General features: G+C 38.7%; 1 protein-coding gene across 2 annotated transcripts in view; it reads left to right on the plus strand.

Moving 5' to 3' along the window:
- Positions 1-19446, plus strand: part of TBC1D4 (TBC1 domain family member 4) — a 98079-nt gene that overhangs the window by 63422 nt on the left and 15211 nt on the right. For both annotated transcript variants that reach the window (XM_036250134.1, XM_036250135.1), the window contains exons 12-15: positions 7691-7851; positions 10023-10232; positions 13784-13942; positions 17179-17337. In XM_036250134.1, coding sequence (XP_036106027.1) covers positions 7691-7851; positions 10023-10232; positions 13784-13942; positions 17179-17337 — 689 coding nt within the window. The remainder of the gene's footprint in view (positions 1-7690; positions 7852-10022; positions 10233-13783; positions 13943-17178; positions 17338-19446) is intronic.

Raw genomic sequence — 19446 nt, forward strand, 5'->3', positions numbered from 1 at the left:
AAATATGCGCCGTAAAGTAAGGTATAGAGTAGGTGAGCATATAGGTTAACAGATACTACTTTGTAGACGGCATATTAAGTTGAAATTTGAAATTCAGACGAGGCATTCTTCTCTAGGCACTCTTCTGCATTATTCAAAACATGTCAGGTTACTGTTTTTAAGCAGGCTGAGAAAAAGGAGCCCAGATATTTTTAATGTCATGGTTTATGGATCAGTAGGTTCATTTTCACAGCATTAAAATGGTAAAGGAAAGGGAATAGTGTATGTTTTGTTTTACCTTACTTCAAATCAATTTTTTAGATGTAATGTTATTTCACTGTTTGGTAGATAAACTATAATCGTCTTATGATGATTCAGTATATTTATATAATATCCACTTATCAAATGTAACATGTCTTTTCCTATCAACAAGCATCTTGTCACTCATTGTTGCTTCTCAGCCTTTAAACCTATAATTAAGAGTGATTTGTATTGAAGTTCATTTGTCAAAAGTAAAATGATAGTCATTCCTTCTACTTATCAAACTTTTCAATGGGAAAATAGGATTTTGTTGATGAAATGCTTCGTATACTGTTTTGGTTCTCTGTAGGTCTCATATTCACTGACAAAAATCGTATAATCACTCATTTTGGTTCATTATTGAAATAACCTTATTTATGCATTAGTGACTTATGGGAATGCCTTTTTATTCTAAATCCTGGTTTTGGACATATGTCTCTTTCTCTGTGCTAATGACATTCCTTGTTTCCTGTTGCACTAGACAGGACACTGCTTCAGAATCAAGGTGATTAGAGGTCTAAATATTTTCCTTTAAAAATTTCATAAATTCTTTCAGCTGGATGTCACCATTAGTGTAAAGAGCAGATGGGGCTGTCTCCTGAATGCATGCAGTCATTCTGGTGCTATGAGGGTCACACAGGAGGAAAAAGATGACACCTGGCACAATCAAAGATCCCAAATGGCCATATGAAAGGTGGATTGCAAACAGAAATCCTGTTTCTACTCTATTCCATGTTGAGATTTTCTTATAACCATTCTGTATGCTTCAATCAAAGCCTAATTCTAATGTTGAATTAGTAGAATTAGCACATATAAATTCCTTATATCAACTAGTTTAGAGGTATGTATGTACATATAAGGAGTTTATTCTAAATCACAAGAAGATGCAGCAATGAGAACCTAAAAGAAACATACTCATAAAAGGGACTCTGGTGTGGACCTGAAGAGGATTATTAATCTATTTCTGCTCATCTTCATTCCTGTCACATTGGTTACTTTGTGACACTGCTGAGGCCTGCAGACCTCCCACTCGCCTGGACACAGGAAAACACCTACTTCCTTAATAAGGAAGTCTGACCACCTCCCTGATGACATTTCCCTTGACCAGCATGCTTTTTGTGGTCAACATCCAGAATCACTGCTGAATGTGTTAACTGGAAACCGTTATTCTTTGCTTTGTTCTAGTTTCTCTGTGTTGCTTGCATCATGAGCTCAGTGAAAGACAGACATACCCAACTTCCTATTTGGGACCACTGACATTTAGATTTTTTTCAAGTGGGAGTAAAAATGTAATATTAAAGCTTGGACTAGAATGAGATGTACAAAGAGAAAAATGCTCTTTGAAAATTATTTTGGCCACACTGGAAAGTTGAGAAGTGACTTTTTAGATTCCTGTAATTGATCTATACATTTTTTTATGGTTGGGTATAAGATCATTTATGTAATAATTCTTAACTATTTTAAAAAGCCCAATGGAAATATTAGTTTTACTGTTTGTCCTTTTAGGTTTTACAATAGCATAGAATTAGATATATTTGTTACCTTAGATATTATTTGGCCTATAATTTCCTTATTTTAAATGTGTTCAAATTAAGCTATGGAAAAATTTAATGTCTTCCTTGTTATCATTTTCTTAGGTTAAAAGAATATGAGTAAATGAGCTACCCAGAGATATTGTAAATTCCAATGTAAAAAAAATTTTTAAATAAAATTTGCATTCAGTGTAGAGTTTAGGAAATAAAGCTCTTTGTTTTCCTCATTCTTTTTTTGTTTTGCACATTGTTCCACTGATTAATCTATCACGTTTGACTCATAGCTCAGATGCTGAATATTGATTTCCACTAGAATAGTTCAACCTCAATTTTTTTTTAATTAGTAAAGATTTTCCGTAGGATGATAGATGGTTACGCAGTTGAAAGCCAGGACTTAGATAAACTATTAGTGCACCTGATGAGATTAAGAGTTAAACTGTGCTATGGATCCTGTGGGAAAAGCTGGTTCATCCCTCTGTTGTTAATGCAGCCTTCCTTGGGGCATTTGTGACGAGAAAGCTTTTTTAGACTTCTGTTAAAGAGTACTATTGCATTAATCAATCTGTCCCGAGTTGTAATACATTGTGAATTAGCTATAGATTTAATCAGTGTGTTGTCGTTTATTTGGACCCTAGGAAACTGGTAGTTTTAGATGGGTGCTCGGACTTAAAGGATGAGGAGCGGTTTGCTGCTCAGCAAAACAACACCTCTGTAAAATGATCCTGGCCCAAGTTTATCTTTAAGAAAAGTGTATCCATGTTGCCCTGGTGGGAAATCAAACGTGACGGCATCCTTCTTCAAGTAGAGTTCCTGTGAGTGGTCATTAAAATGCCCTCATTCTGTACAACAGAATTCATGATTATTAAAGAAGGCAAGTGTCATTAAAAATTCTGTATCAACATAAGAACCACAATGCTAATTTAATAGTAGACGTGGTGAAGACTGTAACTTCTTGGTCAAGGATGTGTGATTAAACAGTTATCTTAAAGTTCTGGGGGAGGGATGCTTCATATCACATCCATAGCTTTCGATCAAGGCTGTGTCTAGAAGGGCTTGGAAATGTCTCCCAGCCCACATCGTGATGCACATTATATTTCCTCCCCATATAAGTCCTGATTTTGTTCATGGATTGTGGTTCTGGATTAATCGGCAACTAGTAATAGGAGGAATATATAACATACACCCAGAACATACATACATATAACACACAGAAATAGGTGGGAGTTCTCCCCATTGTATTTTCCTCCTAGTTATTCATTTTTAATTCAATACATTTAAATAGAGGTAATGCTGGCACAGAATACTTTTCCTGAATATGTTTCTTGGGAATTAGTTTTATAATGCATATGTTGATATTCCAAAATACAGAAGGATTTAATTTATTTCATTATTATTATTATTATTATTATTATTAATTTATTGATTTTAGAGAGCATGAGAGAGAGAGAAATATCAGTTGGTTGCCTTCCTCATGTGCCTCTTCCGGGGATCAAAATCAGAAACCCAGTATGTACCCTGATGGGGAATTGAACCCTCCCGCCAACTTTTGGTGTTTGAGACAATGCTCCAACCAACTGAGCTACACTGGCTGTTTTATTATTTAAAAAATATAAAGGTAATTAATATACTAACATGTATATTCTACCATATTAATGATTTATTTTATTTGATCCTCCTATTTAAAAATTAAAAAAAGTATTTACATTTTGGAATGCAGTGATTTTAAGAGCAAAGGAAAGCAAATGAGATGTTTACGTAAATGAACACTGAATAACACTCTGCATTCATTTCTCTGCTGAAATAAATGACATTATTCCTTTTAAAGAAATGAAAAGAGAGGTACTGACCGAAAGACTTACTGCTAACGAGAGACTGATTTTTTTCACCAGAAATACACGGGGTCCTGGGAGTCCTGACAGCTTTGTTTTTGAGGTTCAGCGGAGCTTTTCTGAACTAATGCAAAGAGTATTTACATTGGCAAGATAAGCTACAGTACCCACGTGTCTGGGTTCTGGACTGCCTGGGTTTGAATTCTGGCTTCTCCACTTCCTGTCCATGGGATGGTGGGCAAGTTACTTAGCTTCTTTCTTCCTCAGTTTTCTCACTGAAATAGGAACAGTAATAATACCTTCCCCGTAAGGTGCTGGGAGGCGGAAATGAATTCACACTTGTAAAATGCTTAGAACAGTGCCTGGCACGTGGTGTGTGCTGTTCGTATCAGCTTTATGATTACTATAGCAAATACCCTACCTGTTGTTTTGTTTTACTTTCACTCAACAAGTGGACATTGTGCTTGGCTACCTGTACATTTAATTAAAGGAGAAATCAAAGTGACCACTAATGTAGTTACAAAAACAACCAGAAGTATAATAACAGCAAAAAACAAACAAAAAAACCCAAATCAAAAACCAACAAATCCCCCACGAAAAACATGTTTTTCACTTCATTCTAGTGTGGTTTCAAGGTGGAATGCAAGGATTTTCAGGCATCATCTTTCACATGGTTTTGATTCTTGAAATTACCATCTGAAGAATGTCAGCTTGCTGACTAAATGTAAATCAGAGATTGAATTACTGTAAGTTGTCTGTGTGCCCTGACTGGTGAAACCCTTATCTGGACCTTGGCTTCTGAATACATACCTTCTCCCAGCTTTTGCCTTATCTCAGCCACCAAACTGCCTTTCCAGGATGTTGTTTTTTTAATACTAGAAAAAGGTCAATGGTCTGTTACATAAGTTCTTCCTTTCAGTACATTATTATCTTATATTTTGACTGCTAATTTTTTGCTTGCTACTCACTGTTAAATTCCAGACATGGGAGGACAATGGGTCATTTGGCATTTTTCTTGGGAATTTAAAATTGTAGGCATGAAATTTTCAAATACGTAAAGCTAACATAAGGGTACTGTATGTACTTGTTTCATAACATATTCCTCCCCAAAGTTTATATTTTATAGACAGTAGTAAAACGGATATAGGTACTTCTCAGTCTCGTTTGTAGTACTTTCTAAACACTTGATATGTCATTAACAGTAAATCAGAAGGAGATTTTTGAATGATGGTCTAATTCTAGCATTAAAATGTAAAAGTTTCAGAATCCTTTGGTTTGGTTTCCTCTAAGAGGCTAAGAGAAGCTCACCTTGTGAGGCATTGAAATAGGAGCTTTTACATAATATTTTAAATTATTAACTAGATGCCCTTATTACGGGACAGGAACAACACTTGCCTGGTAAAATGATGCCTTGTGTTGCGTACTAACATTGTTTTCATCATCGATGGTTACCGGTGCCATCAACAGCTTAGTCTGTGATTTTGGGAAACAGAACTTTTTGCCAGAAAGACTTAAAAGTCATGACTACTCACAAAGGGTTTAAAGAAGATCAATCTTTTATTTATCCCTGTCATGTTAACCTAGCCAATGTTACTTTTTGTCCATTTAACATTCGGAGTTAGTGTTTCATATGGTTTCACAGTATTCATTTATTCAATGGATATTTGTTGAATGCTTATTGTTATTTGCCTGTTACTACACTAGGAGCTAGAAATACACCCATAAACTGGGCATTTAGCAAATAACTGCCAGGGAGGTAGTGTCGCGAAGATGGGAGTGCTCTCCGGATGTGACATAAATAGAAGAGCTGAACCATACTCTCTGAGAGGGTGATGCGTGGACGAATGCTTTCCAAAGTGGAGGTAAAGAGAAACAGACACATTCGCTATTTCAGGGCATTTCGAACCACGGGCACATACTAGGGTTGTAATTGTACCCAGGATACACAGCAAAGGGTTTGACTGTATTAGATGTGTGTATCAGCTGCTCTCTGAGGTGTCATAACACATCGCGGCAGCGGCTGTCTGTGTAGCAGCTGGAAGGTCTCTTTCTTAACCTTCATCCAGCTAATCCAGAAGTAGTATTTCCAGGATAATAGATCACGATTAGAAATAGCTGAGCTACCCAATATGTGAGCACAGACAGTAAATTAAGTGTAACAGGCAGGTGCTCTCCTGACTCTCGACGGCCTTAGCACTGCGCAGTTCTGCGGAGGATCTGAGTGGGGTGGTGGCTTTTCAAGCCGAGTTTCTTTTCTGACTTGAGAATGGACACTTCTTGACTTCATCGACTTTTCTGCACTTTCACTTATTGGTATCACTACCTGTAAACACTTGTAGCTTCCTCATTCTCTCAGGAAAGCTTAGAGACTTTGAAACTTAAAGAAGTAAAATAGCCCTGGCTGGTAGCTCAGCGGTTAGAGCATAGGCCCGTGGACCAAAGAATCTCAGGTTTGATTCCGATTAAGGGCATGTGCCTCAGTTGCAGTTCAATCCCCGGCCCTAATTAGGGTTGTGGAGGAGGCAACTAATCAATCAATGTGTGTCTCTCACATTGATGTTTCTCTCTCTCCCTCCCAACCTCCCTCGCTCCTACTCTATCTGAAAATCAATAGAAAAATATCCTTGAGAATTGAAAAAAAAAAAGTAAACTATTCCCACCACTAACAGCAACAATTATCGCATGGCATTCCAGCTGCTAGCATAATTGGTCTCAAAAGTACATTTGGACCCTGGCCGGTTTGGCTCAGCGGTTAGAGCGTCGCCTTGCAGTCCAGAGAGACCCGGGTTCGGTTCCCGCTGGGGGCGTGTGCCTCAGTTGCAGTTTGTCCCCAGCCCTGGTTGGGTTGTGTGGGTGGCAGCCACTCGATGTGTCTCTTTCACGTCGATGTTTCTCTCTCTCTTTCTCTTTAAAAAAAAAAGTACGTTTGGGTCACAATGATCTTTTATTGGAGATAGGCCTAGCATAACTTAGAGTGATCTTTCCTAGGAAAGGAAATTCTTAGAGCAGACTTAGAGCACTGATAATAGAGAGATGTGACATCCTCAACCCCCCGCTTCAAAAAAAAGTTGGGGAAGGTGATTCTGGGGTTGAATAAGAGGAAAATTTTGTTCACCATTTCTTTTTGGAGAGTTACAATGCATGCCAACATAACACAGTCTCTATGAAGTCCTACTATAAAGAATATGTCTACTCCTGGCCAGTTTGGCTCAGCGGTTAGAGCATCAACCTGCAGTCCAGAGAGACCTGGGTTCGGTTCCCGCTAAGGGCACATTACCTTGGTTGCAGTTTGTCCCCGGCCCTGGTGGTCGTGCAGTTGGCAGCCATTCGATGTGTCCCTTTCACATCGATGTTTCTCTCTCTCTCCCTCCCACTCTATCTGAACAAAATATGGAAGAATGTCTTTGGGTGAGGATAAAAAAAAAAAAAAAAGGAATATGTCCAATATCTTTAAATTTAACATGTCCAATCTTATTTGACCACCATTTTATTTCTTAACATATTACCTACTAGTAATCCCAAAGTGGACCATTCTGACTTTGTTCAGGTTACTATCTGCCATGATCCAGCTGTTGGTAGCTAACAGTTTGGAGACAGATCTTAACACTCCCAGGCGATTAGAAGCTATCTTTATTAGCCTATTCTATACAACTATAAGAAAAGCTCTTTATGAGCCTTTCATGGAATACTCACATTGTTTAGCGTATACTATTAATTTGAGATTTTTAGCAAGGCATGAGTTCATTACTTAAGCAACCTTTGCTTCTCTGCATACGTGCTTCTGTTCCTTACATTAGGACTTAGAAGGTGGGCTCTTATGGAATGAGTAGAAACAGGTGAGCTTGCCATGACTGGGCTGTGGCCTGGGGTGCTTTTCCCCCGAGATGTGGTGCCTGGGTGCCCAGCGTGCCTCCTGACGCATGGCTCCGCGTGGCCTGCGGCTTGCGCTTGCCTGTGGCAGGACTTGTGAATGGCTTGTGCTACGTGTCGTTGCGAAGAACCCAGTTATGTCGTGGTCCTTACAGGTGTATATTTAATTGCTTTCTGCAGTGATGGAGAGGGGAGGAAAAGGACCTCATCGACTTGCAGCAATGATTCCCTGAACGTTGGAGGAACCCCGGCCACTCCTCGCCGAATCTCCTGGCGGCAGCGCATCTTCCTCAGGGTTGCTTCTCCCATGAACAAGTCTCCCTCGGCAATGCAGCAGCAGGGTCTGTGCGGTGCTCGCTCACGAGTTACTCCTCACTCATGTGAATTAGGGAACGGGGAACGCAGTGGTGTGTGTGCAAAGAGATCTAAGTATTCCAGTGGAGAAGTAACTTATCTTTCTATATCTGAGATAGTGGTTAACTTCTCAGATAGCATTAGAACGTGTTAGACACTCAGTAAATGCTTGTTGAATGAATGAATGAATGAACGAACGAACGAACGAACGAATGAGCTTCCAAAACCAGAAACGATGATAGTGCTAGAAAAGAAGTCAAAAATATTTTTTTAACTTTTCTATTTTTTATTTTGAAAATATCTTTTAACTGAATTTATTGGGGTGATTTAGGTTAATAAAACCATATAGGTTTCAAGTGTACAACTCTGTAACACATCATCTGTACACTGCACCGTATGCGCACCACCCAAAGTCAAGTGTCCATCAGTAGATGAGTGGATTAAAAAACTGTGGTACATATACACAATGGAGTACTATGCAGCTGTAAGAAATAAAGATCTCTTATCCTTTGAGATGGCATGGAAGGACCTGGAGAGTATTATGCTAAGCAAAACAAGCCAAGCAGAGAAAGACAAATATCAAATGATTTTTCTTATTCGTGGAATATAATAATTTTGCTAAACAAAATTAACCCAGAGACATGGAGGTGGGGTACAGACTGACAAGCCTCAGAGGAGAGGGCAGTTGGTGGGAGAAGAGATAAACCACAGAACTCACTTGCATGTATGCATAACCAATGAACATAGACAACAAAGCTGGGGATGGGGCTGGGGGGAAGGGGAGAAGGGTGTCAATGGGGGAAAAATGACAAACATCTGTAACAAAAACAAATTAATAAATAAAATTTTTTTAAAAAAAGAAAGACAGGAATCAAGAATTAGAGGATGACTATGATATTTTATGTGTTTGGAAATGAAAAACCCTAGAAACTCTGATCAGAGCCCTACATATAATACTTCAGTGGTACTTAGAGGGCATTTCTAAAATTAAGAGCGTCAAAACTTCAATGTACTAAATATTCAACTCAAGAAGCTAAAACAGGAGTGAAAGAGTAAAAATATTTTAAAAATTATTTATGAGGAAAATAAGGATAAGAGTGGAGGTCAATTAATAAATTTTTAAAAAGTAAACAATTGACATTGCTAAAGATAAAATTAACTCTAGGCTGGTCCGAAAAAACTTCACAGAAAAGTTAGATATTTATTTGATCTCATTGCTGAGACAAATATGGCTCAAAAAGAGGAACTAGCCAAGCTCGAGAGTCATTGGAGGGAATTTTGCAGTCAGAGAATCATGAGAAATTAAGCACTAGGCGCAGAGAACAGGCAACTGAGGAGAGGCTAGAAACATTACATGAGGTCAGAGTCTGAAGCCGTCTATATACTCTCCCCAGGAGTCTGGACTTAGTTCTTTGGGATATAAGCAATCATTGAAATGCTTTAAGAGAGAGGATCACAACTAGTCGATGTGTCTCTCTCACATTGGTGTTTCTCTCTCTCTCTTCCTCCCATTCTCCCTCCCGCTCTATCTAAAGATAAATGCAAAAATGCCCTCTGGTGAGAATAAAAAAAAAAAACGAGAGAGACAGGTTCATGTCTGTTAATATAAAAAAAAATTGGCCACAGTACAAAAGATGGCCTGAAACAGAAGAAGCAAATGAGCTCCAGGAATTGGGTAGGAGTGTTGCAGGAGGAGCGAGCAGGGGTCTGAGCCAGGACAGGCCCGGATGGCTCAGTCCCGTTGTTCCCTGGAAGGCTTCAAATGGTAGATGGGGCCTTTAGGAGTTCCCGCATACGCACACAGTGTTTCTGTTTTGCACAACCAGAGACTGTACATAGGTGAATTACAGAAGTGTTAAAACTCAGGGGAAAGGCCGGTTCATTTCGGAGCACCTACCTTATAGGTCACGTTGTGTGGAAAGGGGAAGTGGTGGAGGACACAGGCTTTCATTTCACTCTGAGAGGGAAAGCTGGAAGGGGAATTCAGGCTGGCGAGTTTACTTTAACCATTAGTTCCAGAAACTAAGTTACTGGGAAAGTGGTTTTGTGCAAAGCTTTAAAGGTGGACTGTATAGGATGAGAGTGTGTGGATTCCAGAGGAGACTTCTGTAGTCTGGGTTACTCTGTGGAATGCCCCTCACGCTTTTCCTCTCTGCAGATGGCCTGGACAGGAACGAGCTGCTGCCTCTGGCCCCTCTCGCTCCCACCATGGAGGAGGAACCGGGGGTGATATTCGTGTCTGGGGATGATGACCCAGAAAAAGTTGAAGAAAGAAAAAAATCAGAAGAACTGAGGAGTTTGTGGAGAAAAGCTATTCACCAACAAATCTTGTTGCTTCGAATGGAAAAAGAAAACCAGAAACTTGAAGGTTAGCCATTCAAACAGGGCTAAATGGTATGATACTATAATTTAAGATTGTAGGTTACAACTATCCCTCTGCCCCCTAAATTCACAGCTCAATCTTGGACTGTTTACACACTTTTACTAGACTATGGATTGTAATTGCTTATTTCTATTTTGGGAGGTGGTTATGATGTGGGAAAGGCCAGCTTAAGATATGTATTTGCATTTTGGTTTAATGGATTTGAAACATCAAGCACCCTTAGAGTATATTTGGGTAATAGAGAATGTAGATAATACAGTAATCAGCCATATGTATTTGATCATCAATGTTATTTGCCATGACTAAAGTATCATTGTGCATTACTTTTTAAAAAAACACTCTTTAATATGATAAAGCAAATTCTCTTCTTATTGAATATAATTTACAACTTTCAGGCTAATTGTATTTATAATAGGAGAAATATGACTATTTCAAATAAATGGTATCCAATTTAACTGTCTAATTAACTACATATCATCAAATCAAAGTTCCTATTTTTTGTTACTGCTTTATAAATTTTCTATTTAAAAATCATATTCAAACCATTACATTTGTAATTGGATAATTTATAGTAAGTATTGTTCTATTTGTGGTGCTTTATTGCTAAGTTTATGAATACCAAATGCTTTAGAATGTGTTTTCCAGACTTTGAAATATCGATGTTATTTACCCCAGTACTGATAGAATCACACACAAGATGTGGAGACAGTACCAAAATATGGAGACAGAACTAAAATGTATTAATGCCATTATCTTTGGCAAATCACTTAACTTAAAAGAGCCTTGTCTTTTACATTAATAAAATGAAAGATGTAGCTTAAGTGGGCCCTTTGACTTTTCAGTCTTAGAAACTGTACAGTCCAGGTTTGTCTCTGAGTGGCTTTTATTATGTTGCCTCTCGAAAAACTTTTTAAATACAGGTATTTACATTTCTGTGCTCATCTTCCAACTTAAGAGTCCTCTTACTATACCTGTTATTCAATTTATTTTGTAATTTCTACAGTATTTATTTAGTTTGCAAATACACAATTTATTTTCTTTATTGTTATTATTATTATTATTTTAGCAAAATGAAGAGTACTAAGCTTTTGCATATCCCTAGGAAATAAATCTTAAAAAAAAAAAAAAAATGGAATGAGTTCTGTTGCCATAGCTTTAAAGCTCAGTGTGATAAATGGAATGCCCACTTGAACTTTTTAAAGGAATTGAATTTACAGGGTGGGGCAAAAGTAGGTGTACAGTTGTTCGTATGGAAAATGCTACAATAATTAATAAATAATAATACAAGAATAAACTCTGTGTTTTGCATACTCACAACTGTAAACCTGCTTTTGCCCCATCCTGTGTTTTTTTAAGCAATTGGTTACATTGTGAACTAACTCATAAACAGCAAAGAGGTTGAAAAAAGGATGACTGTCGTTCCTTCCTCTAAAACATTTAAAACATGAAATTATATTTCATTAACATTTGGGAGTCTGTGCAGGAGAATCTTATATTAAATTTCAAAGGGTAGTTTTACAATCATAGACTATTTGCTTTGGAAATGGCCTTAGAGATTATGAAGCACCCTTCCTTATTCTGCAGTTGTTAGTCATTGGCGTGGCTGGGTAAGGAATTAACCTAAGGTCACACAGTGATACACCGGCAGACAAGTACTAAACCTCATATTTACTTCTCATGGTTCTTGGGCTTTTCCCAGAGTGCCATAGTATTTCTCAACTATGTGTGTTAGTATAGGGAAATAGAATGTTTTAATGCAAATGACTTTGTATTCTCTTTTTTAAATCCTCACCTGAGGATATTTTTATATTAATCTTCAGATAGAGCTGGAGGAAGAGAGGGAGAGAGAGAGGGAGAAAGAGAGGGAGAGAGAGAAACATCGATGTGAGAGAGACACATCGATTGGTTGCCACCTGCACAACCCCACCTGGGGCAGGGGACAAACAGCAACCGAGGTACGTGCCCTTAGCTGGAATTGAACCTTGGACTCTAGTCCGCAGGTGACGCTCTTACCCTTGAGCCATACCGGCCAGGGCTGACTGTGTGTATTCTGAGGTCAGTTATATTACATAAATTGACATAAGAAAGGAGGTGACATTTAGAGCATTCTATAGAAACCTTTATCAGTTCTATATTTATTTCCCCGCTTATGTAACAAAGACAAAAAATAGTTTAGCTTATCAAATTCTAGCCAATAGACAATCATTTCTTGGTGGTGCTTTATTCGTGCCTGGTGAACCAGTTGAGGGCAGAGATGAACTGCTCTTACCCAGCAGTTTGTCTTCGGGGCTTGCAACTGGCAAGTAGGTGCTTATTATTATTTTAAATGAAAACAATGGTCTAGAGAAGATTGGAGAAAAAGAAAACCTGAGGTTATATTACACTCTGTTCATTGTGAGAAAAATCATTAGTAAAGTTAGATGTAAGATTGTATTTATTATTCGATTTAATGAACTTTTATTTGATTATCACAGAGGAATATAAAGCAAATATTGAGGGGCAAAGCTAAATTATGTTAGAAAGCCATCTAGTGGTATCCAGGAGGAATATTTTTGTAGTGCGATTTATTATTTTTTTCATCCTGTCTGGACTTGTAAGTAGAAAGTTTTACAGCTCTGCTTGAATAGCGGTATATTATAAGATACTTACATTCTTTTGAAAAGGTTTCAAATGCAATTAAGTAAAGAGTAATGCTCGTTTTGCTGTTGTTTTTGTGCTGTCGAGGACTTTGGAGGCATGACTAAGATTTGTGTTGCAGAAGGTAAGGTGGTTGAGACTCCCGTGCAATGTGATACGAATCGAAGAGAAAGAACATGCTTTCATAATTTTCCTTCCATCTCTACTTTGAAATCAAATAAAGACCAAGTCAAGAAGTGGTTACTTTTATGGGCATTTCTTTTAATGAGCCCTGGGCTTATATTTTAGACCATCAAATGAAAGATAATTTTGTTCTATTTGAAAAATGGAAGCAGTGATAACTTCAGTAAGATAAATTTTCCTCTTTAAGATGATTCAAAATGAGCACAGGAACACATAACTCACTGTTGTTAAGGGCAGTGTTGGTAACTCCAGAAATAGTTATAAAAATATATCAGGCTATCATGGTCAAATATTTCTGGAAGTCAAGGTGAGCATGAAGCATTGTTTTCTTATAGGTGTCAAACATAAAATATTAACACTTTAATGGTGTTTGAAATGATGCAAGTTGTCACTTCTGAGGCTATCACATTTATCAACAAATTGAAATTTACAGCATAGGAAACATGATTTGTTTTTATGTTCAGCAGAGTTACAGTCCATGATATACACAATAAAACTCTTTAGGAAGTTATTCCTGACATTTCCTTGCAGGAAATGACTCAAAGTTTGAGAACCTTTTATGTATTCTCAGTTTTTTAAAAGTTTTCTTTTTGAGAAAATGTTAGTGGTTGATTCCTAAAAGTCATTTGATAAAGTTTTACAAGTACAATAAAATGATAAAAACACTATGTTTTAAAAACACATCGGTCCTAGATAAATTCTCTTGTTTTTCTCAGCGAGCAGAGATGAGCTCCGATCCAGAAAAGTTAAACTGGACTATGAAGAAGTTGGCGTATGTCAGAAGGAGGTCTTAATAACCTGGGATAAGAAGTTATTAAACTGCAGAGGAAAAATCAAATGTGACATGGAAGACATTCACACTTCTCTCAAAGAAGGTATTCTGGAACATCTCAATCTTTTTTTTTCCGAGAAGCCTCAGAGATTTTTTTCTTTTTATTCATGCACCTCGGGCATACTTTTGTCTTTATGCTTTACCTGTAAGAAAAGGGCAGTCATTATTTCTGCCAGCAGCCAGTGACTCCCTCGGTAAGAAATGGTGCTCATGGAGGAGTGTCCCCGAGGAGAGAGCAAACACCTTTTTGCAGACGTCCCTGCCTCCTTCACCCACTGTTCTCAGCTCTGTGTCCTTGTTCACCAAGGAAGGAGCCGATCATGGGCACAGATCTTTGATCATATGCATAAACATAATTCAGACTGATAAACTTGACTCATTGCCATCATTTGCTTTGAAGGGTTTATTTACATACATGTACGTGTGTATGTATGTGTATATTCACCTACATGTATGTGTTTATATATACAGAATTATATTCTTATTCATCAATCAGTTTTCCTTTCATTTATTTATTTTGGAAAAATTTACTTTTATTTAGCCATTCTATTGCATTGCTGCTCTGCCATATAAAATGACTGATATTTAAACATCGTAAGTTTAAAATTAAAACTGACACGTACATACTTTGGGTGCGTTTCTGTGACCCAGATTACATATATTGAGCATCTCCAAGGCCTGCATAAACTGGGTGTAAAATAAAAGTCCCCCCACCAAAAAAATCCTAAGAAATCTGACAACGAATCTGGTTTTAAAGGGTTATAGTAACGTGTGAAACTGTTGCGTAACTAAATGTAAATTAAGATTAATTTTGTAAGACGCTACATTTACAAGCCTAATATATTGGTGTGTTTCCTTGAAGATATGGAAATCCTAAACTATTCATTGAATGCATTATTTGGGAGACAAGAAATTGTTTAATAGAATGTGTGGGAGATGTATGACTTTTAAAGATGTTTTAGGGGTTCTCATCTTTCCATTCCTTATAGGATACAGTTCAAACTTCTGAGCATTGTGTCCTAGACCCTCCATAATCTCTCCTTCATCTTTCTGATCTCGCTTCCTGCCTCTTGCTACCTTGTATCATGTGCTCCAGAGAGACTGTGGGTCCCAGTATGTCCCAGGCTATTTCTTGTGTGGAAAGCTGCAGCCTCTGTACACTTCCTTACCATGCTTCCTGCCCCCCTTTCCCATCTGCCATTCTTTCTGTCCCATCTTCTTTCCACTCCTCCTTCCCCCCATTCCTGCGCCCCTCTCAGGGCGTTCACCCAAATTCCTCCTCCCGAAGAGATTGCTGCCCACATTCCCAGTCTGAGAATCCTATTATCCTCCAGCTCTCCGTTCAAATACCATTTCCTTAGACATAGTATGGCTGTCCCTCTCCTCCACCACAAGGAATGAGCTTCATCTTATTATTCTTTCTTGTGATTCTTTCCCTTTCATTGTAGTTATCATGATTTGTAATTTTATATTGATGTACGCATCTGTTGGGATGGTTTTTTTTACCCCTCCACTGCTGTGCACATCTGGCATCTAAGACAACATCTTGCACAAGTTACTTACTAAAGGGCTGAGTGGAGAGGTGAATGAATAAATGAGACTAATTCTCCTGAGAATGCATTTATTCCTCTCTTAGTGATGAGGTACCCTCCGTGCCATGCTTTGTACTCTGCTACATATTAGATGCCCAACAAATATGTGTTTAACGGAAGAGAACTACCTTTTTGTAAAACTGAGATAGATGGATAATAAAACAGTCCACTCTTGTTACCAGTAATTCATTTAACGAGCTAATGAAAATTACCCTTGAAGAATGACATTTCATACACTCATTCATTCATGCAACAGATGTTTAAATAGTGATGTATATTCTTGGACTGCATCATACACAGATGAAAGCATGCTCACTGTTCTCAAGGAACTTACCACTGAAGTAGGGAAAATAGACAAACATACAGTATAGAGCTAACTGTAATCTAATGTGGCACTGTTATAAGTAGAGTATGAGTCAAATAGTATGTGAAAAGGGGGTGATTACTCCTAGAAATGTCAGGGAGATCTTCAGCAGAAGAATGGCATTCAGGCTCATCCATAAAAGCAGAAATACACTAGGCATTCAAGTAGCGGAGCCTGGGTTTCCATAAGACAACGGTAAGAAACTAGAGGTGTGTAAATAACCATACGCTTCTTCCACTTAGCGCATGGTGGGAATAGGAGGCAACTGGACTGAAAAAGGTGGTTTGGAGGTTCATTGTGGAGGGCCCTACGAATCATGCCGGTGAGCCTGAGTTATCCCTTTTGGACAAGAATACCTTTAGCTTATGCAAACTGTGGCTTTGTGATCCAAAAGATTATTGCCATTAAACCTTCCTTTAACCAGCTGGGGCTCAGGAACGTAGGCCAGATCTAGTCTGTCTAAACTGAAAAAACACTCAGTGAAATAAAATGAGCTGCTCTGTGAGAACTGAATTCTGTCCCTCCCAGTGCTCACTTCATATCCCCTGGCACAGAAAGCATGATTGTAGCACACGCTGAATTGCTTGTGACAATTCAGACATGGAGTTTTCAGACATGGAGTTAATGCTTCATCATATAGGCTAGAAGTATTTTTCTTAAAGACCGAATGTTGTTCAGGAGCGCTCCGGTTATACCGTCATATTGTATTTCTCGTTTTTATTATTTGATTCTTCTACGACCCTATAGGAATGCTATTTAATTCTCTTTTACAAAGTTACTTGTTTATGACAACTATTTAGAAGTTATCATATGGAGATGTGCATGTGTTACCAGCTTCAAACCAAATAAAAGGTGATAATAGGCAGTCATACATTTCAGGATTTCAGCATGTGGTCTCGGAAACCAGATTTCCTGAGTTCTAATTCTCGCTGTGTGGATTTGGGCAGGTCGCTTCGCCTCTGTCTGCCTCAGCCTCACCATCTGAGAAGTGGGGATAATAGCAGTTACCTCTCTCATTGGGCTGTTTCCTGAGCACATTTACCATGCTTAGTAGTGAGGCCCCCTCAGTAAATGTTGCCTTAGGTGCTCACTCAACGTTGGCTGACGTTGTCTATATTGCCATTATTATCGTGGTCATGTGAAGGTTTTCTTTCGCAAGAGGTCGGCAGCCACAGGATCGAACTTGCCAGTCATTGTGCGGTGACCGCCGGAGGGCGCGCGGGCCGGCACAGCGGACGGTTCGCAGCACCGCCTGGTTCACCAGCCACGCCGCAGCGGCTTCCTTCCAGAGTTCAAGACCCTGCTTTTTCTCTCGGGCTATAGGTGTTCCCAAAAGTCGCCGAGGAGAAATCTGGCAGTTCCTGGCGCTGCAGTATCGTCTACGGCACAGATTGCCCAACAAGCAGCAGCCTCCGGAGACGTCCTACAAAGAGCTCCTGAAGCAGCTCACGGCGCAGCAGCACGCCATCCTCGTGGATCTGGGTATGTTCGTCCCGGTGATGGCTAGTCGCGAGTCAGCCACAGGTCTGTCTGGAGAGCTTCCGTTCGGCTTTTGGTGCTGAGAAAGCGGATCTGTTGGTCTCTGTGGAGATGCTGACTTTCTCCTTTGGGGAGGCCAAGTTGGTTTTGTATCTAGTTGAAGACGCCATAAATGCCTGTGTGGGAGGCGACGTTTCTGTTCCCAGACTTACCCTCGGAAAAGAGACTTACCTTAGTTGTGAATCACTATAAAGTCCACATTGTGGGGAACTCAGTTCCTGTGTTTTGAATAACTGGCTTTTGTTTGGGGTAGAGAGTTACCTCCATCAGCGCTGATTCTGAGCTAGGTTGGAGTAGGTTAAAAGGACTACTAAAAATTTTTTTTTTAACAAAGATTGACTAAATGTACCTGGACATATTGTTGAAAACGAGCCTTTGAATATGACTTTTAACAGCAATGTAATAAGTGGTTATGTTGTGGAAATCATAAATACATCCCTATAGGCTGAAAGAAAAATGAGCTGTCCTAATGTTATATGAATGGGTAATTATGACCTGGGGGAGAATTTCCAGTGACAGCATCATAAAAGCCCTACTGAATTTCAAATAACAAGAAAGTAAAAATAGTATGACTTAAAAACTATATTGTCTAGTTTTTCTCATAATTAACATATTATATTTTATTACTTTAAACTATCAAAATTTTTGGATTACATGTAGCACATTGAGATTTGACTATTTGATCTGTATCCCTAAAAGGTGATATATTTACAGTGAAAAGAAAGGTATGTTACTTGAGCCTGTTTGCGAAAACGAGGGGTTAGCATTTATTGGAGTCACCTTATATTAGGGCATATAAAAACCAATGGCCAAAATCTAGTTTTGACCTCTGTTCCTTTTAGGCAATAGCTTTTGTTGTGAAAGAGACCCAAGTCGGTTAATATTTTTGTACCCAACAGAATTAGAAGGGAGAAAAAAACTGAAAACATCGGTTCTTGTCCTGATTTTACCACTGAACTGTGGTTTTAGGCAAATTAATTTGCTTCTGAGTCGCAATCCTGTCTCTGAAATGAGGACTTGGACTAGGCGATCCCTGTGGACTCCGCTGTGGTTCTGTGACTGGAGGTTGATGATGAGACTGGAAATTGGGATGATGCATTCCAGGCTGGTCAAGATGTCCTAACAGAGAGAAGGAGATGGTGGGATCAGAGTATAGGAGTTTACTTATATAACTTATGTATAGTTTTCTTTAGCAAACATTTTGACTGAGAAAGTAAAATGATCATTTAAAAAAGTGCTGATGTGACTCTCAGCCATCTGTGTTTCCTCAGCGCATTCTTGTTATTTTCTCATATCCTCCCTTCCCTTGCTCCGTAGAATTAATCTTATCAGTTAAAAATCTGGAATTCTTACAAGTTTTAACAGACATGAGTAGTGGTTTTACAAGGACGCTAGCATCTTCTTCATTTTTGTGGCACGTGGAAGGGCCCACACTGGTGTCCGTAGTTTGGGTGGTGCAGATGGGTTCATGTCACTGTTTTGTGCCAGCATCTTGGTGACCAGGGCTGATTGTATAGGCTGGCTCAAGTATCATCACCATGGTCATTGTATGCCCAGAGGTGAATGGTAAAAGGCACTTTTTTTTTTATATCACCTTGAACCCTTCCTTTCCTTGTCCTTTTGGGATATAATGGGGGGGGGGAGGTCTACATGGTTCATGGAGGTGGTTTAAGAAACAGAGAGCAAAGGATGTTTTAAATATAAGTATTTCCTGAATGATAGACTGAACGTAAAACCGAACAATCCCCCCAAGGCCCTCCAGTGTCATATTCCAAAAGAAGCAGGAATAAATCTGCTCAGGACTACCAAGATTTCCTGTGAAATCATACACTACCTCTTAGAGAATTCTGGTTTCAGTTAGCGGGTGGTCTTTATGTGACCGTAGGATTTGTTTTGATTTATAGTTAGAATAAATTTTATATTTTTTTCCTCTCAAGATCTCTTCTGCATATATCCTTGATTTGTTTCTAGATTTTTTTTTTTTTTCTAGATAGAAGTTCTGGTTAGCATAAAATGTTTACTTCCCTATTTTATAGGTGGAGCTAGGATGGT

This window comes from Molossus molossus, unplaced genomic scaffold (genome assembly GCF_014108415.1).
Source record: "Molossus molossus isolate mMolMol1 unplaced genomic scaffold, mMolMol1.p scaffold_m16_p_9, whole genome shotgun sequence".
In the NCBI taxonomy this organism is placed as follows: Eukaryota; Metazoa; Chordata; class Mammalia; order Chiroptera; family Molossidae; genus Molossus; species Molossus molossus.